This window comes from Struthio camelus, chromosome 19 (assembly GCF_040807025.1).
Source record: "Struthio camelus isolate bStrCam1 chromosome 19, bStrCam1.hap1, whole genome shotgun sequence".
Classification (NCBI taxonomy): Eukaryota; Metazoa; Chordata; class Aves; order Struthioniformes; family Struthionidae; genus Struthio; species Struthio camelus.
Window position 1 is genome coordinate 4,909,193 of NC_090960.1, and position 22,295 is coordinate 4,931,487.

General features: G+C 44.4%; 1 protein-coding gene across 12 annotated transcripts in view; it reads right to left on the reverse strand.

Annotated features, from left to right (window-relative positions):
- Positions 1-22,295, reverse strand: part of RHBDL3 (rhomboid like 3) — a 72,149-nt gene that overhangs the window by 7,814 nt on the left and 42,040 nt on the right. For all 12 annotated transcript variants that reach the window (XM_068913780.1, XM_068913782.1, XM_068913781.1 and 9 more), the window contains 4 exons: positions 10,562-10,786; positions 9,693-9,841; positions 5,178-5,290; positions 3,485-3,585 (listed from right to left, as the gene is read on the reverse strand). In XM_068913780.1, the coding sequence (XP_068769881.1) occupies positions 3,485-3,585; positions 5,178-5,290; positions 9,693-9,841; positions 10,562-10,786 (588 nt within the window). The remainder of the gene's footprint in view (positions 1-3,484; positions 3,586-5,177; positions 5,291-9,692; positions 9,842-10,561; positions 10,787-22,295) is intronic.

Below are 22,295 nucleotides of genomic sequence, written 5' to 3' on the forward strand. Positions count from 1 at the left end.
GCAAGGATCAAAGTCAAGGTCTACACATTTCCCAAAGTCAAAGGCTTTTCAGATCCAAGAGTCTGGCGTGGCTCATCTTTTTATAAAACACAGTGAGCCAGCGTAGAGGTAATAGTGGTAGTTATTTACATATTAAACTGTGCGTGGAAGGTGTCATTGCCATTGAAAGCAGTAGCAGATATCCAGTTGAGTAGCGCTGAGAGGTACGTTTCTAAGAGCTCACTTAGATTTTAGATCTCATCCCAGCTCGCATCCTCACAAGTCAACAGTAATAACTGTACATGGGCTTGGAAGGATCAGGTTTTAAAACAAGTGCCCAGAACCGGTATTCTCTCCTTCCATCCAAAGCAGATCGCAATAAGTCCCGCATGAATAGTTAAAAGTAGTTGAAAGGGGAAATCAAATAAAGCTGTCCATCAGACAGCTAAAACCAGTGTTACCTAGCAAATAAATGAATACATATAATTACAGAAAATAAATGCCCAGATGTATGACAACACTATTATTATTATTAAGCAGTCAAGGAAATTTTGCCTGCTGACAGCAGTATCAGATACCAGGCCTTAATAATGTTCTGGAACATTATTAAGAGAGAAGCCTGTCGGCAGGCCTCTTGTAACAAACCACCTGTTCATCACACTGAAAAAAGAATATTTGTAAACTCTTCAGTCTAACTTCAAAGGCACTCACTGACTTTTCAGCCTGCTGAAGCAATATTCTGCAATGCACATAACGTATATTCAAGTTTTATGTGGGATCTGTCCGTAAATCACTTCTGTGAGTGCAAAAATGCAGTCTCTACAAAACAAGCTACTCATTTTCTCTCTCCACAGAGACACCTAACCCAGTCAGAAGGCTCTGAACTCATGCTGATTAATGCTGTGCTGGTTCCTTTGCTCTTCATTTCCATGGAGCTGTTTGGAATTTCTCCCTTTACTCTTTCCTTTGGGTGAGATGCTTTATCGCTTCCCCCTGTTGGTTATTTTATGTATTTAATTCCAAGAATATTTATTTTTACAAGTAGAGACGTTTTCATTTCCTTTGGTTACCAGGAGGCATAACGGAACAGAAGATCCAAATGAGACCCTCCCTGCACCAGTCCCTCCTCTTCTCCAGCATGCTCAAAGCACTTTTGCAAAAAAAATGAGCATTACCAGCAATTCAAGTGAGTGGCAAGTGGCCAAGATCTTTTCAATATCACATCTAGATATTAGGTGAGCAGAGAGAGGGGGGAAAGGGAGGAAGAAAAGTAAAAAGCTTCACCAGAATGAGGAAGGCAGTAAAAGTCATTTCAGATCAGGAGAGAAAGGAAACAGCCAATAACGGAGGTGCTACCATAAGAATTGCTAAATACTTTTGGAGGAGGCCAATGAGTGGTAAAATCACAGAATCAGAATCACAGAATGGTTGAGGCTGGAAGGGGCCTCTGGAGATCATTTAGTCCAACCCCCACCCTGCTCAAGCAGGGTCATTTAGAGCACGTTGCCCAGGATTGTGTCCAGACGGCTTTTGAATATCTCCAAGGAAGGAGACTCCACAACCTCTCTGGGCAACCCGTGCCAGTGCTCGGTCGCCCTCACAGTAAAGACTTTTTTCCTCATGTTCAGACGGAATTCCTTTGTTTGTGCCCGTTGCCTCTCGTCCTATCGCTGGGCACCACTGGGAAGAGTCTGGCCCCATCCTCTTCACACCCTCCCTCCAGATACTTATACACATTGATAAGACCCTTCAGTCTTCTCTTCTCCAGGCTGAACAGTCTCAGCTCTCTCAGCCTTTCCTCATAGGAGAGATGCTCCAGTCCCTTCACCATCCTAGTAGCCCTTCTCTGGACTAGTTCCAGGAGTTCCATGTCTCTCTTGTCCTGGGGAGCCCAGAATTGGACACAGCACTCCAGGTGGGGCCTCACCAGGGCTGAGTAGAGGGGAAGGATTACCTCCATTGACCTGCTGGCAACAATCTTCCTAATGCAACCCAGGATACCATTGGCCTTCTTGGCCACAAGGGCACGTCGCTGACTCACGGTCAACTTGTTGTCCACCAGGACTCCCAGGTCCTTCTCCGCAGAGCTGCTTTCCAGCAGGTCAGCCCCCAGATGACAGGCCCTTTTGCAATGTTTTAAGAAGTGTGAGAAGATCACTGCTGAAGACTCCCTCCTACACACCTCTGGCAGAGCCTCTTTCTCTAAAGCAAATGCAAATTTCCTCCAGTTTCCCCCTCCAGCCTCGCGAATCTCCGTGTGAAGAAACCCCATGTCTGTGCTACCACCTTCTGAATGACAGAAAACACCCTCCCACCACTGAGCCAACAGAACCATGGGCAACCATTCCTACGGAACATAACTGTGTATCAGGAGGCTTTTCCTCAACAGGAACCCTGTGGGATAGGAGCACTGCCTCTCCTCCTCTCCCCACCTCTGCCAGACACTCAGTGTCCTTATTCTGGTGACAGCCCACAGCTCCTTCATGCTCTGAAAAACTAAACAACGGTAAAGGAGACCTATTCTGTGCGGGAAACCCCTCACTTCCCCCATTCCCAGATGCTACAAAGGCTGCCTGGAGCAGCACTGGCTTGTGGGTTGCAGCTCAGGCCTGCTGACGGCATTAAATACAAGGTTTTCTTTTAGGCTTGAGGTAAGTACCACCATACATGCACACGTTTTCCAGTGCCCATATAACAGACCTTCTGTCTCCACTGCAGCTTACTCTCATTGTCTTCCTGCTCAGACCCCAGGGAAGGCTGCATTACCGTCATTTTTATGGTTATTCTGCTCTGACATTGCTGGTACAGGGCAGATGTGCAGCCGTGTACCATCACAGATGAATCCTAATCACAACAAAAATAGCTCTCTCAGCAAAGCGGTTTTTGCCCAGCAGTCGGCTTAGGGGGTCACACAGGCAGACACGCCGGGCTTTGCCACTACCTTGCTCAGTACCTTGGATGAGCTGTTGTTTCCAAGTCTTAGAGAAATGCTGGTATTTACTGACCTTTGTAAAGTACTTTATTACGTGAAACAGAAAAAAAATATTATGGCCGGGGTCAGCTTCAGCCTGGGTTTTACAAGAGGAGGTAAGGGATATTCTACACCCAGATCCACCAAATACTGAAATTCCCTTAGGTAGAGGCTAATATGACATGACACATGAAGACAGAAACAGCCCTGCAAATCCTGCAGAGTAGGTCAGCTCCCTTCCAAACATTTCTCAACCCTTTTAAGGAAAGCTGATAGCCTGGAGCAAGTTGATAAGTCTTGTCGTTGGCTTCTGCTGACAGGCTGCCAGTCAGGGTACCAAGCCACCACCAACTGCAATGTAATGTTTCCGTTCTGAGACCAGACCACTGAGACAAGACACTGTGACACTGTTAACTGTGGCAAGCCCTGAATGACTGACAGCTGGGTCAGGTGCCATTTCCAGTTGCTGAGGCCATCAGACCTGGCTGGATTCATTCACTTTCAGAGAGGCTAGACAGGCATTCTCGTACTCACCATGACTATATTGGCCAAGTGAGCAGAGACGAGTGCATACACACCTCCAGAGGAGCCCACCACAGGCGCAGTCATATCAGCTACTGACACCGCAAGGGACCCTGGGAGGAAGAACAAGGGTTTATTACAATTGCCAGCCAAATAAAAACACTCTTTCCCACCTACGTCCCTGCTACTGCCTGTTCTGGGTTAACTGCTGCAGGCCAGCAATACACGGGGAAATCAAAGAGAAAGGAGGGGGGAAAGGAGAATAAAGCGACTTGAGAAACTAACTCAGCACTGTCAAGAAAGCGACTGATCAATTTTTGTGCACCTACTTTAAAAGCAGCCAAGCAGGCCAGCACAAGGCAGCAATGTATCTTCAAACCTGTGCTGCAAAAGGCACTTACATCCTGATTAAAATAACAAGGAAGCAGAAGACAAATGTCTGTGTCCTGTTCCTTACCGGAGGATAAAACAGAAGTAGCTGCATTCCTGGCAAGACAAATATTTGCACAGTGAGAAGGAACTGGGGCCATGTAACTTAGCACAGGATTCTGATCAAAGCACAACCTGTTATTATAAAGCTTTAGAGTAAAACTAGCTAAAAATAACCTGGATGGAGGCAGTAAAAAGGCGATGACAAAAGGACAAGCCAATCACTTACAGGTACCACTAATAATGGTACGTCCAAACATAGATATTGCTTCCTCTCTTTATCCCAATAGATGGATCGATGAATAAAAGTTTGTGTCTAGAAAGTTGCAGACTGGGGACCACTTTAATGCTTATTAAAATGATAGGTAAGGGACACCAGAGCAGGTCTGCTAACTCCCTTCTCTGCATTAAAGAGTGCAGTGTTTGTACTACGCCTCGTCCTGTGTCCTAGTCCAATTATTCTTTTCACAGCCTCCCTCCCGGAGTGAGGGATTTATTAGTACTCAGTGTGGCCCATTTTACAATGGCTTTATCTGCTCATTATGGAAAAAATTAAAATTACGTAGCTGAAAAAAAATCATCATAAATCTTGAGCTAAGGCAATCCATTCTTGTCTGAGTTCCACTGTGAAGCCATTGGCTGTTCTCACACTCTCCTCCTGTTTTAATTAGATGCTGATCTATTGTCAGTTAACTTCCATTACCTCCAAACTACTGGAAATGCCAAACATAAACAAAAGCAATACAGTACAAACTAAAAATCAATCAAATCCCAAAGCCTCATCTTTAAACGAATTTCCAGGCTCCTGTACACTGCTCACAGGCTGCAGTCAGACAATTCTTGCTTACTCAGGCTGTAGGAACCAGAGAACCCAGGTCAAATGGAGGAAGAACTCATACAGGACATGGAAAAAACCTGACCCTTCATGTAGGGGGGCAATGGATACTTTTGATGACACCTTTCTTCCAGGCCTCCGTGGGACACAAGAGCAAAGGAACAGTGTGACCTCCACAGACACATTCAGGAAGGCCATCTACAGCAAAGCTATTTTGAAGGAACAGTTATTTTTAGCTGGGCTCCTAAACACAAAGTCTATGGCTAGTTAGAAAGAGATGTCAACTTGTAGCATCTTTCCCACCTCCACCCTCCAAAAGAGTTTAAAAGCGCACCTACAAAATCAGTGATTGCTTTTCTCCTACCCTCAAATCTTAAGAAAGTCAGCAGAGACCACTTTCAGATGCCTTTCCATCTGAAGCTATCCAGAAGTGTCACCTACCTGCCACAACTCCAGCAATGTAGACAAAGCTGATCCTTGCTGCTCCGTGTACCATTTCCAGGGGAACCCCAACCAACAGCTGAAGCACAACATTGAGTCCAAGGTGTTCTATCCTGTGGCAAGGAGAAATGGCGGATGTCCTCCTTCCTAACTCTTTGTTCCCCTTATTAACCTTGAGACATTGACGTCTTGGAAAGGAAATCGAATAGCATCTGCTTCATGAAAGTAGACCGTAACACTAGGAAAAACAGTGGTTCCTGGAACAATCAGACCCAGAGCTGAGATGTTCCTTCCCTCCTTGCTGCTCGTTATCTCTTTCATATCCTCCTAGGTCTTTTGAGCCAAAGACCTCAGAGCACTTTCGGTTATTAATGGCACTTGTTTCTTTTTGTTTTTAAACAGAGGGGTTGAAAAATGTGAAGAAGTGAAATGACTTGTCCAAAAAATGCAGCAAGATGGCAGAAGAGCCAGGAAAAGAACCCAGAAACTTTACTTGCTCTTCTCTTCTCTCTTAATGATACAGCCTTCCCTGGGCATGTTACATTGCCATGATGGGGAGTGGATACTGAGTTAACAATGAGGTAAGCCTAGCAGTCCCAAGACAGTACCTCTTTTCTTGTGGACACATAATGCAGCTTTACAGCTTGTGCTATCTGCCTCTCACCCTTTTCTGCGGAGTTTGCTTCAATGCGATCATGGTCAGAACAGGAAGCAGAGAGAGTTTTCATGTCTGGCTGACACAGGTTGGCAGCACAGTGGGACACCAAGTGTATTCAGTGAAGCTCTCTGTTCTCCTACCTTGTTCCCATTACAATCAACAGCAAAACACCTGTTGAATACAATGGGAAGAGCTGGGCTGAGACTAGTCCTGTAGAAACCCCACTGTGCACATCAGCAAGTGTAGAGCCACATGCAGTCTAGAGGTAGACAGCATGACAGCTAAGATGTGAATATTTGATAAAGATCCCAGTGCGCCAGATTTCTGCTGTGCAGAATCAACGGTTTCAATGCAAGTTGTTGTTCTAATCAATAATACTTAACAAAACGGTCTTGCTACTTTTCAAAGCTCCATGTAAGTATTTACCCATCCCTTTGCCAGCTAAAGGATCTTCCATTGATGTAACAACAGCACCAGGCCCCTGAATAGGGTCCATCTTCAGTACTCTGCTAGTGTCTGAGATTTGCTCTGAGCCCACAGGGCTGTGATTCTTGCTGAATGGCCACATCACACTGGTCCCCAGGGGAATATTCTTTTCCATATGAAGAGAGCCTGAGTCCGCTTACAAAGCAGGTGGACCTAAATGACACAAATGCACCCTTAATGCAAAAGACTAGTATCTTTTAGGGGAAAGAGTGCAAAGTAGCTAATGCACGGTAAATCTATGTCCTATTTTATACCAGAAATGGATTGCTCACAGACAGCCCTTAGCAATCCCCTGTTTAAGTTACATGCATTTTACTGCTTTGGTCTTTCTTCATGTTACCACAGCAATTTCCCATATACATCAGAAAAATAGTGCTGAGGGTAAGACGCAGTAACTGATAGAACAGCCTCGTGAAGAAGAATGTAAAGTTACACTGGCAAAGACTGCTAGAAATGATACCACAGGACTGGTTTGTTTCCACCTCATTTCTCTGTAAGGACAAATTTATCTCCTTGCATCAGACACTCAGCCATCATGTGCAATTGCTGCACATAACTGAGTGTGTTTATCACCTTGCTCAGTGCCTTTGAAGCCACCGGGCATGGGCACATTCGGGCCTCCATTCTGATCTTGCACGTTCACAGAACTTGGGAACTGAATGAGGAATGAGCAGCAAAGGTCAAAGAGAGATCACAAAAAAGAGTCAAAGCATCCAAGTGCCCTTTCAGAGCAAGGAGGGAAGAAGCTTCAGCCGGCATACAGCTAACGTCATGAGGCGGCGCCTGACATTTTCACACAAAGCACTGCGTCTTATTTTTCAAAGGCAGCTTTTGTAAGCTCGACAAAGTTTATCCTAGACTCTAAAGTAACTGCTCTGATTCACAGCTGTTCTTAAAAGACTTTCCAGGAGTTATCCCATTCACTCCTTCTCCCCATCAGGCTAAGAGCAGTGAAGGCTCCACAGTCAATAAGTACCCATAAAATATAATTAGCCTTTGCCAGTGCTGAATGCGTCATTCTTGAAATGACAATTTCATTGATTTATTGAAGACTTTTGCCTTCCTTGGGACCAAACAAATGGGACTGAGCATCAATGCAAGTCATTAGTTATGGCAGTGCTACAAATGCGTGGGCCCCAGATAATCAACGTCTGCTTTCCATGAAAGCAGAAGGGCAGAATTTACAGCTTTGCCTGCCTTTTCTGCCTTTACAAAGCTCCTTCCATCAATGCTGAAACACAGCCCATGCATTTTTGGAATCTTTCTAGAGGCACAGCAAGCCAAGCAGTAGCAACTGCTGCCTTCTCGGACACCTTCCGACTGTCAGTTGCTCAAGGAAAAGCAGACTGAGAGCATTAAACTAAGGAGCAGTCCATATTACCATTTTAAAGTCTCAGCAGGAAGCAGGATAACAATAGACTCCACAGCATTGTGTTAGCCTCTTGTTTGAAAATGAGAGGAGAATGATGGGCTTCCACTAAAAATGTTATTACCATTTCAAGATTTATCTCTTCTCCTGCAATGAAAGGAACTTAACACAAAGGAGCTAGCAATAAATGAACATTTAGCTTAACTCCAGATACTTCAGATAAACCATGGGGTTTATTGTTCAAGTAGGACTTGCCATTGTTTTGAGGGCTATGCGGCTACAGAGCTTGGAATCCATTATAAAAGCAAGGAGACTCCTGCACAGCACCTTCACCGCTGTTACTCCCCAAAGCCAGCAACAGATGTAAAAGAAACCTGATATACTTTTTGGACAACAAGTGTGAGGAGTGCCAGAGCACCGCCTGCTACAGGAAAGAGTGACCTTGCACAGGTTAGGAAAGCATGCCACAAATGATACAGGAAGACACTTAAATGCTGCAGAAATTGTCATTGTGCAGCAGCTTCTCTTCAAATGGAACCCCAAAGCAATCTGTGGTTACACAAACACAGTAGACAAAAAAAAAAAAACAACACACACACACAAAAGAAAACCCAGATACAAATCAGTTAACATTTGTTAAAATCACATGTTCCTTTCTTTCACAAACCCTGCTTTCCCCACATCCTCAGGGATTCTAATCTAATTCTCATTTACATAACCAGTCTCACTTCTAGCTCAATAGGTTGAAACCTGTACACAGAGGACTTTTTGGAGGGATATGGCATGCAGAGTCCGGCTCTTACCAAGCTTAGAATTTCCCTCTAGCATTTTCTTTCTACTCTCCCTTTGGGTCAAGCCAGTTCTGTCCTGACTACGATTTTTATCCAGAGATCTGGGCCACATCTTGTGCTCAAGGGCAATTACACACTGAGGCAGTTGTTCCAGAAAGGGACATTCACTTCCCAGCAGAAAAAGGAAAAGATCAGTTTGATCTTTTTGGCCTTTTAAAGGAGAACATTGACTGATGGGTGTATAAGCTTTCCACTTAACAACAAAGGGTCTTTATCCAGTTTCAAACTTTAAACTACTGCTAAAAACCTGTTGCTATGACAGAATTACAGAAAATTGCAATTATCTGCCAGGAAAGTGTGAAGATAATGATCTGAGAAACCACACAGAGGGGGTAGGGTGTTTTGTCCATGAAAGAACTTTCCTATGACATTCACTCATCACCATGGTACCACAAACATCACATCATTAGGTTTCCTTGAATCTTGGGAGGACTAGAACAATCTTGCATTCTCTTCTGCTACATACCTCCCATGGGATGAAGGACAATTCATTTTACTGTGCACCTTCATTTTGCACAAGGTGGACCATTCTCTGTCCATTTGATCAGTCAAGACTGCCAACTCTTCAGGACAAAAATTATCTTGCACTGGTGTTTGTACAGCGTGTACAAAATAGGTGTTCAATCTCGACTCAGGCTTCTAGGCATTATCTCAGTCCCTACAGAAGGGACCACATTACCAAGTGAGGACATGCTGTAGGTATAGGGAGCTTAGCTGATTTTCCCAGCCTCAACCAGAAACTCTGTGGCAGGGTCAAGAACACAACATGTAGCTCTTAAATACCAGTCCAGCATCTCTGCAGATTCCTTCCACCACTTGCACACCTCCTCTAGGGTGATACTGGGCTTCTATCTGGTGAGCTTTAGGAAGCCCACACTGAGAAGCGCACACTAAGAGGTGTGTGTGGTCCCAACACTGTCTGGGAGAAGAGCAGCACCTGTTAAATTCCTCAGCTTGCCTCTTCCCTTCAGAGAGCTGTGAAGGTTTGCCAGACATTGCCCAAGACTCTACAACAGCTTCAGATTTTTATACATCATGCAGAACTGATTTTTTTTTTAATCATTTTCTGAGCTGATTCAGTCACTTTCTCAGCCTCCCTCTCTCTGGGAAACCTGAACTGTGGGGAACCTCCGCAGTTTGTAAGTACTCACCCTGCATGCATGAATATGTAGGTTAGGTACCTCCAAGCCTGAGCGCGGAGCTGAGGATGGTAAACTAATGAGTTCTTCAGGTATAATGGATGGGTGACTTGCAGCACAAACCTGTCTAATACCACTCCGTTGTAAAGAAAAAAGGCAACCTAGAAGAGCAGGAAGATTCCTCAGTTAGCAAATGCCTTCTCTCACTGAAAAATCTTTTTTAACTCAAATTTATGGAAAGGAAAGTAAACTGTACAACAATTTCTCTCCCAGTCGACAGCCTCACACAGCCCTGAAACTCCCCTGTTTTGAGGAAACTGCAACACACTAGCACGATTCTGTACATGGCTTTCTATAACATTCCAGCCACTGAATCAGAGAAAATCAGCACTCTGCCTGAGCAGGGCCATAGGTTATCCTTCTCCGTGCTTATTCTAGTGCATTACTTGGCTATTGAGCAAAGAGCTCAATTGGACAAGAGATGATCAGGTCCGAATAGTTAATCCAGTTTCTGTCCCCTCCTTTTCTTCTCCATTCACAGAACAGAGGCTGCCTTACAGAAATATTTCTTCCAAATCCAGTATGTGAATCACTAGTTTCCATAAACGGTCCCGATTTTCACTCTTCAAAAAGTTTTGCTTTCGTCTTCCAAACTAGGTTCATAAACAAACTGCTTCAGTGACTAATATCCACACCCGGAGACAGACAGGATCAGAGTCTCCACTTGCACATGCACTGACAAGCCATAGTGACCATACTACTAGCTTCATGCTTGTCCATTTCTAGGTCCAAACCTGTCCAGTGTAGCACTTGTTCATGTCTCAGCAAAGCCTTTGGCAGCATGGGATGGCTTCCCAGAGAGGGGGCATTAAGATACTTGCCTCTACAATAGTGATGGTAATCATGAACCAGGGTGGAGGGCAGCAGGTATAGCTGTCGTAGTACCACTTCCGGTCTATCTCTCGTGGCAGGGTCTCATATGCAACATGCCGGATCAGCCTCTGGGATAGGCTCAGTCCTGTTTCCTCCAGCAGAGCCTTGCTGCACAGCCTCCTGTTCCCCTGAAGGATGGCTTGGCGAAAGCTATTTGACCTTTTGTTGCTCATCTGAGTGAAAAGAAAAGGAAGAAAGCATGAGGACAAAGCAAGACCTGGTACAACCATTAGGGGAGATTTATGCCAGTTTGACAGTGCCAAGATTTAGGCAGGTAGGGGGATCACCAGCAGGCTGGAGCTGTAGGAGTCAAGTCTCAGCCTGAGCACGGGAGGACCTATACGATGCAAGATGACAACCAGCACCGGGGTCTGCTATTACGGTGCCCATAGAGGAGGTCAGGGCAGAGGCAGGGGCTGCTGATGTATCCAGCTGAGCTCTCTGGCTGCTTCTCCAGCCCTCCATCTACTGCCTTCACAAGCAGTTATCGAGACAAGTCCCTGTGTCCTCCTACCCTCGGCTCCCCCCGCTTTGTCACACCTCCCTGTGCCTGCCATCTCTTGGGGAGGGAATTTCTTCAGTGTAGCAGCAGGTACACTCACAGTGTCTAACCCTTGCATTCTGACCCTGGCTGGAGTTAGCTCTGGGCAAGGAAAAGGATATACTGCATAAAACAAAAACAACCATAGGAGCAACACCAACAAAACACAGGCTAAACTGGTGTCTTAGCTGTTGTAAGCTTGTAAGAAAGGAGGGTTTGGCTTTTGTTGTTATTGCTCTTGTTTTTTAAACAGTTGTCCTCTGAGAGGGCAGATTTTCAGATGGTGTAAGTTTTGGAGGACACAGATAATTTGTATACACATTATCATCATACGTAGGGAATTAGCTATCTATTTTTTGAGCATACACTTTCCCTATTTGGATGCATAATTAAAGCAACCGCATTTGCAAATTAGGCAGACAGACTTTTATGCCTAGCCTGCTTGGAGAAAAAAAAAAAAAAAAAACAGGTCTGAAAGAGCTTGCTCCAAGATTTGGGCGATTACTAATTAGCCCTGATGTCAAACAAACCTGCTGCATTAGAGCCACTAGCTGTACTGGCTGAATCTTTGGCAGAGAAGGTTTAAAATATAACATCTGTAATTGTGGATAAAGATCACTGTAGGAGAACCTTTTTGCAGTGAAAGGCACCAAAGCGAACGTGACAGACTTGCCACTCTTCTGAGATAACTGCTAAGTTATCTCAGAAACCACCAGCATCCTCAGTCTCCTAGAAGCAAAGGAGAGACAACATTCAATAGCGTTGGCTTCCAGCTGTCTGGATCACTCCGGTTTCAGCTAATATCCTGAAGACAGGATAGCTCTGAAGCCCAGAGCTTGTGCTTTTGGTGCCCAGGCAGCCGGTAACTGTTCCAAGCAGTACACAGTAATCACTGCAAGGAGCAACTTCCTCTTAATCACTGGAGGAAGACGAAGGGGCCATCTGAGGGGATGGTTTAATGGCCTTTCAAGCGCTGTGCACAGGTTCTGCAGCCCGTTCTCCCAGCTGCCACCCATCCCTCCTTAGCCTTCTGTTTGCAGCCAGTCCCGCCTAGTCACTGGTGTGAGCAACTGGCCAGTTGTACTGACAGGCAACTGGGGGAAAGAGGACCGAAATTTTTTGTGAAAAAAGTAATAAAAAAAAAGCTCTGATCCATTTTAGGTTTGGGGGAAAATTTTTTGTTGTTGTTTTTGAGTTGTTTTAGTGAGAAAGGATTTTTACCCTAAAAATTGTCTCCTTTCTTACTGTTCCTCACATTCTCCTTTGCTTTCCATTGCCTTTCCTCATTGATAAAACACCTGCAACAGAACCCTTTGGTAAAGGAGCAGAAAAGGCAAAGAAGAGGAAAAAATCTGTCCACAAAAATCTTTCTGTCTTCTCAAGTCTGCCATCCAACAGCTTTTCTCTAAAATTACAAAAGAATAGAACAAAAATCACTGGTGATCTTTTGTTGCATTAAGAAAGCCTGCTCATGTTAAAAGACAATGTTTTCACGGAGAAACTTCCATCAGCTGTAAGGCTTTCCGTAGCATTTATGGGCCATCTTCTGGCAGGTGACAGATGTTCCTTTGTTGCAAAACACACCTTTGGCCACCTACTGACCTTGTTGTGTCTGCAGAGGAAAGCTTCTCTCCACATTAGTTGAGCGCCATTGGTCAGAGACATACTGTGCATGCTCTCTTGTAGACTCAATGTCTAGTCTCTCTGGCTTCACGCCTCTTGTGAATGAGATTAAATTCAGACTGAAAGTATCAGTTTGTCTGATACTGTACAGATGGAGAAACCTGACAGCCATCTGAAGCTGCTGCTATGTCTCTTTTAACTGCAGTGATATGTTTGATTTTCCTGCCTACCACAAAACGCTTGGTGCCTTTCCCTGCTTGCAGCATATCAATGGAAATCATTTCCAGAGTCAACTAAAGAAAATAATCCTTGCAGTTCAGCATCAAGAAGTGCTGACAGCCCCCAGCAGGTGATCATCTCATCGCTGCAGAGGCTGGTGAGCGAAAGATGCATCAGAAACCACAGTGGCCGCCAGCATTCATACCTGTGCTAGGCTCATCATGGAAATTTCCTTCAATTTGTTCAGCTCAGGATCCTAACCCAGGCACCACTGAACCCATTTGCCATCGCTAAGCATGGTGAAAAGGAACCTGCTCAGTTCAGCCACCTGAATGCAGCACAGCCACGTCAGTCCAGCGTCTGGCTCTGCACTACTGCTGCTGCTGCCCAAAGGGCTGTAATAACAAGTCAGGTCAGTGCAAACCATCAGCGAGATGTTTCCAAAGCTGTTCCCTGATATATTAACCAAGCAGAAGGGAAAAATCTCGGGTTTTGTTAAGAGCAGGATACTTCAGGATCACTGTGGAAATCCCATCTCAGATATCTCAGATGAACAAAGCCTCTGGGGAGGTGGGAAGCTGGAGCTGACAACACTAGGTGACTTGCCCAAGAGCAGACACTGGAATCAGTGGAAGAATCCAGGTTGCAGGACTTCTTGGATCCCTAGGCTGCGTTGCCTTCAAGCCCTTCTGTTTGGAGAGCCCTGCCATCCTCCTTCAAGAGAGGAAAACAAACACAGGATCTTCCAAACTCTGTATGGAAGCTAAAATGGAAGCTCACGACAATGCAATTTCCTCTGAGGAACAACGAAAGGCAATGGTATTTTTGTCCTCTCAACTGCCTGTTCTCACACCCCATTATTTTTACAAGGTGTTCCATAGTATTTGTTTCTGATCACATCTGGATGATAAAATACCTAGAGTTATTTAAACTGGTAATCATAGGAAAGCAGTGAAAACTGGTATCACCGGAGTGAGGGAAACCCTCGGGCAGAGCACTGAGAGCTCTCTAGGGAGCACTGCCTGAGAAAGACATTGCAAAGTCTTTTCTGTACACCATGAGGCATCGCTCATTAGTAGTCCCTCTGAACAACAGGTATGGATATTTTACATCAACTACACTTGCAAGTAGCAAGCATGCCTTCTCTCCCTGACTGATTTTTATCAGTAGCCCTCCCCAGATACTGTGGGATAGGCACAGATAACCATACAAACAAATTAAGAGTTGCTGGGTTTTGTCGATATAAACCATAGTCAATGCCTGAGAAATCATTCATGGCTATCTCAGACATGAGGCCATGGGATGAAAGCATTTAGAGATGGGAAAGACCTTTGAGATCAACTTCCTAGGTGGCTAGAATCCTGTTCCAGGATAGAGGGTCTACTGGGTATTCAAATGCACCAGTTCTTAGCAAAGAGGCAATGAGAAAACTGACTGCAAATGAAATGGAGCAGCTCTTGAACTGCTGCAGTCTTGCAGAAGACATGAAGAAATCCAGCAGCACTAAGTGTATTCTTCCCCAAATGCAACACTCCAGGCTCCTTGGAGGGAACGTGATTGGCAAGAAACAAGATATTCCCTGCATCTACCAACAACTGTAGATGTTGTGTCAAGGGTTTGTGCCAGCTTTCAATTCGCCTAGAAAATTAAAAGCTTTCGGTACCCATAATTACAACTCTAGCTATTCAGAGCCCTTAGTGAGCACTAATTAAAACTCCTCCCACCTCAGGCAGGAATATAAAATATTTATCAGGCCTACTTTAAAGCAGAGGATACAGAAAGAAGGCCCAGTCTCCCTCTAAATATCATAGCCTTCAAGTGGTTTTACATCCAGATGAGGCAGGGACACAGAGACTGTTGAGAAGCATACCATGCATGCTCAAAAACACCCACAATCCATTTAGATGCAGATGGCCAAATGTACACAGAACCTGTTAAGATTCGGCCTTGAAATAAGAAGACATCCTGCTCTTCCTCACCTGCAACCATTGCCCAACACACTGACAAGGAAATGAACTCCAAAGAGCCAGCATAGTTGACTGCTGGGGCACAAGAAGCACAACAGTCCTGGGCCTGTTCACATAGCCCAGCAGGCCTTTGGATCACGCTTATAATCTTAAGCTAGGAGGCAATGGGGAACCAGGGCACAAGGAGAGACAGAGGATGAAGTCATGACTGCTGCTCTAGCCAACTCTTGATGAGAAGCGTATTTTGTTCCTCAGACTGACTTTGGAATATTCAAATCTTCCCAAAAAGAGATTCTCCCATATGGTCACAATTTGCTGCCTCGATTTTGGAATTACATAATATTGGTATTTATGAGCCAAGCATTTAATCATCAGCTGAAAGAACACTGAGCCATTGTTGGCCTGCACATTATAATGGCTCCAGAAGCACAGGGCAGCCCCCCACAACTTCCATCCATGCAACTGATCTGGGATTTTTTAATGAGTGTGATATTAAAGCTGCAGGCAGATGGGTACAACAAATAGTATCTGGGGAATGAAGGGGAGGAACAACATGTTTCCTTAGTCCTTCATGCCTGTAAAAAGTTATTATGCAGAGAGAAAGAAATTTCCCTTGCAAAACAACCAGGCTGACATGACCTGTAACTATGCACTGCCCTTTGGGTATTAACATGCCAAAGCAAAACAAGGTTCATTGCTACAGCTGTGCTCAGAGGGTGGCTTTGATATATCTAATAGGAAGGAGAATTTTTGCCCACTTAGATCTGAACCAGGATTAAAAGTGTCAAAATTTAGGATAAGAGCCCTCATAGTCTAGTCTAGGACAGCACAAAATTGTAGTAGAGTAAGAAGGCCTGCCTTTGTTCAAGATCCATATCAGCCTAGAAAGAGTTCAGATAATCCACAACTTGCAATGGAAACAGCCAGTCCTACTAGCAGACCAATTTTGCCAGGTTTCTTGGCCCTGCTGTCCTAGCACAAGAGTATCACAATAGCCAAGTCATGTAGCATTTCCCCATCTAAGCTCTCCAGTTCTATGGCTTATGTGGGGCATAGTACTATTTTTATAGTTTTCATTCAACCCAGCTCAGGAGGCTTAGAAAAACATGGACTTCTGCCCATTGCATATTGGCATCTTTGATGTTGGTCTGTGGCTATTTTTGAACACACAACACACTGCGACAGGCAATGCATTCAGCTCCTCGGCTCTGATCCTCCAAGAGACAGAACACTAAATCAGAAGATAGCACAAGCTTTTAAAAAGACTCTGTCAGCTCTAGTTTTATAACCCACTTTACTTACAAATGCAGTTTTTCCAATCAATTTTGCTTTCAAGAGTCACATTTATTTCCTTCCCTCACTCCACACTTCTACAAAATGCTAATGTGGGTAAAGACTGCTTCTCCCAAAACAGATGACTCAGCATCAAGTTCATCTGTCACAGCTGTTCACATCCTCTGTACCAACCTGGTAGCACTTTCCCAAAGAGCATCAGAGGGAACAAAGGAAATGCCAACATCCTGATTCGCTCTGCCCAAGCAGTGGTTTCCTCTAGGGATTCAAGAAAAGTTAGAGATAGCAGAGACCACATAAGTTATCTTGGTCATTGTAGAAATATTTTCTGCTCAAGGCTTGGTCTCAACCCCTATTAAATGTCCCAGCCCTACACCTTCCAGCAATTCCATTAGAAAAGGTAAATCACATGCTGACTTCAAGGTTAAGCACAAGAGTACAGCTTATAGGACACAACTAACAGTCCGGTTCAAAGCTTTGTCTGTTAAAATGCAGCACGCTTTGAAACACCAGCCCCCACCATATGTTCAGTTTTTCATTGGGACTGGGAAGTATTCCACATCTGAAATGAATGCAGATTTAATTTTCTGAAGCAACAGAATTTTAAAAATGTCTTTATACCATTTCTCATACACATGTGTATTCTAGATATATACACAATTGAAAGAGCCATTTAAGTTGACATCTTGCATCTCAAGTTTCAGCTGTGATTGGAAACAGCTGAGGAACTATGCTTAAGGATGGAAATTTCTATGCTAAGTTCCACTTTAGCTGGCATAATGGTTATTTGCCAAATTGGTTCGCTTGGGAGAATGTCCTCACTTCTGCTGCTACATACAGCCAGCATCCAACGGACTCAGACTGATATAGAAGCAGAACAAGCTCCAACAGCAGCTCTTGCATCCCAGTTATTCACTTTCAAGATACTCACCTGGCCATCTGACAGCTTTTTCCCCTCAGGAGATAAATGACACATCACCAGTTTTCTCCAAGATCAGAGGGAAAACAACATGAGGACAACATGAGGAACGTTTGTCAGGAGGGGTGTTCATCTCTCCTGGAAGTGCACACTGCAGCCAGAACTTTGCACCCCAACAAGGGTTTTTATACACTGAGATGTAAGAGATGGATACAGACAGGATCAGATGACCACTGACATCATGTCAGCTCTTGTATGCGTGGCATTGGCTCATCCACCACAGTCTCTTCCACAAAGAGAAATGAGTTCCCTGCCACTGCTTTTAGCCGTGTTCAAACCTGTCCAGCTGTACATCAATGCCTGAACAGCTGTACCACTGAACACAGCTCCACAAAGACAACCACCAGTGTTAGCACAGGGCAAAGTTTGCCATTGCACTGGGAATGAAATTGCAAAAAAAAATGCAGTAGGGAAATGCAGAACCATTATCTCTTGAGGAAACCTCCTCCTTATTCATAATAGCATGCGATTAGATCAAATACTGAAGTAGGAGATTTTCAAATCCTTTTTTTATTAAATATTTATTATTACAGCGGTGAATCAAGGCCAGGAAGACAACACAGGAATCCTATACTTCCAGCCTAGACAGTGAGTCAAGGAGAAAGGGAGCACTGGAAGTTGAAGTACATCTCTGAGGTCAGTCATGGGAGATGGCTTGATGGCTGGCACAAGAACCTGCCCTGGTTCCTGTGCCAGCACAGAGGGGAAGAGATAGAGCTATAAAACCTGCAGCTTTGCCTGCAACAAACCTTTCCAGATTAGCAACAATGAGAACAAAGCTACAAACACTGCAGAGGTACACTAGAACTGTTGGTCCAGGTTTATTCTATAACAGCCCTTGAAGCTTAAAACACTCTCTAGAAAGTGAATGAGGATTTTGCAGGGAGAGGGACTATGATCCATTTGGGCAAACTTTTGCCTTGTCTGGAGATGAGATTTAGGGTTTATTGTTTATCTTCCCAGTGACTCAGGTAATAAAGAATTATATGCAGTTATTGCAAAGCAATGTTCACCTAAGCCTCCTAGGCAGGCTGTCAGCTGGTCAGTAAAGGACACGGAAAGATGCTGGAAGTGCAATTTATAGCTACTTTATGACTGTGCTACAAAGTACTTCTAAGTACCATTAAAAAAAGCATGGTTTAAAGGAACTCTCTCACCTCCCCGGTATCTGGCAGAAAGAATACAGTACGTAACTTCTTAAAAGCTCACCTCTACAAAGATAATAAAGCCCTCCTGGTGTTATCGCATACACACTCACAAAGCCAAAAGATAAAATGTACTGTTTTCTCCTTTAAAAAAGTGATGTCTTTCCCCCACTACAGCTCTTCTTTTCCTCTTTCCTTCCCCTCATTTCAGTTCAAGCCAAGTTGGAAGAAGTACCCTAAGTAAAAGTATCACCATTGCAAGCACTGATGCAGCAAAGAGCAAGCATTATTATCCTTTGGAAGCAGAAAGGATGGCCATGAAAATCTATGGGCACGCACTGTCCCCTGCCAGGGACAGAATCAAGCCTTACTCTTATTATCGAAGCAGCTAATAAGAACAAATGGCTTCCAGCCATGCATTACTGTAAACATCTCAAGAAAAACATAAGCAGCTACATTTGAAGCCTTGGAAAGCAATGGAAAACAGCTCAGACAGGAGATGGAGCAAGGGGGAAACGGAACCGAGGGAACAGCAGAAGGTGTCCTTCTGACATGGCTGGCTATTGCCTATTAAATCCTGCACCCAGCTAGAGATATGTCCTACCCTTGCTCTGTTAAGATAAAATGATGTGTTGAGAGTTAAACTTGGAGAAAAGCCCTTTCACAGAGCCAACAATGTGAACTTTTCATTTGGTGACTGCTGATAGTGGGGGCGTGCGGCTATCTCCAAGATCTCTGCAAAAGGCAAATGGATGAACTCAAGAGACACTGCTTTAATGTCTCCTTTTAGTGGCATAAGTGGCCAGCAGAAGGTTTTGTCTGCAGAACAATCGTCAGAAACACATGACTCTGGGAAAAAAAAAAAAAACCCACAGATGGAAAAGGCTGCAAAGCTCTAAGACTATGTATTTTAATGGATACCAGCCTACCTGCTGTGTCTTTCACAAACCAAAAGGAAAAGCACTGTGGAGTTCAGAGGGAGAACTGCCATCCCCACGTGGAACACAGCAGCTAATTCCTAGTTTCACAGTTCAGTTTAAATTCTCATTAAACTCCACTGTCTCTTTAAAGAAAAAGAGCAAAAACACCTTACCCCCACTTCCTATTTCAGTTGATAGGTTGAAACAGCTTAAAGATAAATCCATTTAATGACACTGTCAATGGCACTTTAGAGGTATAATCCTTACCAAATTTCAAATAAGTTGTCTAGAAGGGAAAGTTCCCAACACAACCTCATTAAAGCAAAGCGTACTATAATTCCACAGCAATATGGCTTCAAGTATGGGCTGTGCAGAGGCATTAGCTTGTTTCTAAGCACGTGCTTAAGTTTCACTGACTTTGAATTGAGTGCATCTTTAAGTATCTTGCTATACGGGATTCCAGACTGTTACACTCAATGGAAATGTTAGAGCTAGAGGGGGAATTCATTATTTTACTATATTTCTTCTTTAGCATAAACCACCTAATAAATTTCTGTAGACTGATGAAACTGTAAAGTGCAAGTTAAAGCCTCTGTAGAACTAGTTCATTTCCCACTTATTCCATTCCAGGACCCATTTTGGACTCACTGTTTTTGTTTGCGGATTGCAACACAATCCCAAAGTATTTTATCCCTTCAGCCAGTCCTGCTCTCTCTTCAAGTGCCTACACAGATCAGCCTGCCCAGGACTAAAACGTCAGAATCTAGATTTTACCATCATAGTTCCGTAGCATCCAAAATGCCTCTAGCACAGGAAAACTATAAGATTCTCGGTAGTCACTTCATCTCCTTCACCTCACATATTTTATCTTGTTTCTATGACTCCAGCAATATTTTGAGACAAGAACTGTCTCCCTGAACACTCACCTTGAGTGCATATAGCACAAGACAGTCTTTCACCGAGAGCTAATCACGTTTGAGCATCTTCCATGAAGAAGATGCCTTCTCTCACCTTCTCTGATGACCAATGGACCTGTTTCCCCCTTGAGAAGGGGCCGCCGAGAAGGCGAGGGGAAGATTAGTTTGGAGTAACTTCTTACTTCTCGTGATTGGATTTCTCTTCCTGCAGCTGCGGTTTTATTTCTTTACTTGAAGAGGCAGGATTTGCAGTCTGGCAGCATACCCTAAGCAAACCAGAGAGGAAAACAGGAAAACTAAGGGACCTCTTTCTCTGGAGGTTAAAGCGTTCTGGCACCAGCAAGGTTTGGATTAGGATGATCCGATTATTGTTTAAAAATGTGTGTTGTTCACAGAAAATAAGGTAAAACTAGCATGCCCCGAGAAGCCAGCAAGGCTAGGGAAAGCAAGGGAGGGTGTTAATCCTTGATTTGGACAACAAGGGATCTGGGTTTAATTAGCTGATTTTTTGCTCACTACTAAGATGCTACATCAGCTTCAGGTTACTACAAAGCTACAGCTAAACATTTATGTTGGAAGCAGCAGTGTTTTGTTTTTCTCAAGTCATAGCATGAACTCTGTCTCAGAGCTTACTAAACCTTCTCAAGCATGCTGAAATACCCCAGTCTTAGAGGGATAGAACTTGTCCTCAGACCTGCTAGACCCAACACAGCTCCTGAGGCAAATGCCCATCAGAAAGCTAATTCACTAGTGCTTGGCTCTTCTCCCACTGGAGGACTGCCATTGGCTTTGCCAAAACCGTGATCCCCAAAAGAGATGCAATTGTTACCTCCCTTGTGTGTGCGCTGGAGAAACAGACCCATGAGGCAGGGATAGTCTTCCACAAGTTTCACAACGAGTCTGTGGCAGAACCAGGAATAGAACGTAGGTCCACCTGACTCCCAGTCCTGTGCTTCAAACATGATTCCTGCAGCAGGGCCAGATGGACCTGCAGTGTGAGACAGGCAGCTCTTAGGGCGGTGCCAGTGCTGTGGCGGGGGAATCGCTTTCCCTTCCCCTTGCATCCTGCCCCACTTTGACAGGGCCAGCCTGAACCATGCTGAATACAGTGAGGTCAGCTTTTACAACATATTTGGTTCAGCAGAACCAGGCTGATCTGTGGAGTGGCACTGAGAAATCTTTCGGGCAGCAGAGCTGATTTTGCTCTATTACCAGTGGGAGCTGTGATGTACTTTTCTAGCAAAGCTGCTCTGCTGAATACTAGGTTTTGTACCAATCTTCCTTGTTCAGAGTGAGGCTAGGAACTACCTGCTTGATTTTCATAAGACTGGGCTATAAGCTACCACAGCAGCCTGAACTGGCTCTCTCTTGGTCCAGACCTTCTTCATCCAGCCCCTCCACTAGGCAGGGTAAGGTCTCAGAGACAGCCCCTTGGCTCTGCTCACATGTCTGGAGAGGAACACATTAAGAGAGCAAAAAGGTGGTAAAGACACTATTTGGCCTTTCCAAAGAAACAAACCACACTCCCAGGCAGAGAAGGTGAGGAAATTTTGGCCAGAGAATAGAGACTGAGTCTCTCCAGGGCCCCACTGCTCTGCTTTTTAGCTCTGCTGCAGTCAGGATATTATGCGAAGAAGTCCAGGACTGCCAGCAGCAACTGCTATTCAGCAAGGATCCCAGCAAACATCTCAGCTGTAATTACTTTCTAGCTTGTCTCCTCCTTTGCTAAAAGCAGCATAGTTATTCAGCTTTGTTCATTATCTCCTCCATTGGCCTATGTGGCTCATAGCCAGAATTGTCATTGTACTTTTAGCATCTCTGCACAACACCGAAAAGCTACCAGAGAAGAGAAATAGGCAAGACAACTCTACTCGCTCAGGAAACGCTTGGGGGTTTTGTTTTATTGTTTCTTTTCTGCAGCGTCTCAGATATAGGATAAGAAATCCCATCCAAAACTGCTTTCTACCATTCTCGCAAGTCCTAGTGCAGAAACAGAAATGGATATGATTGCAGCATTATGATTTATAACTACGTGAGATGAGTCTCATATGCACAGTGGAAAAATAATTCCCAAAGAG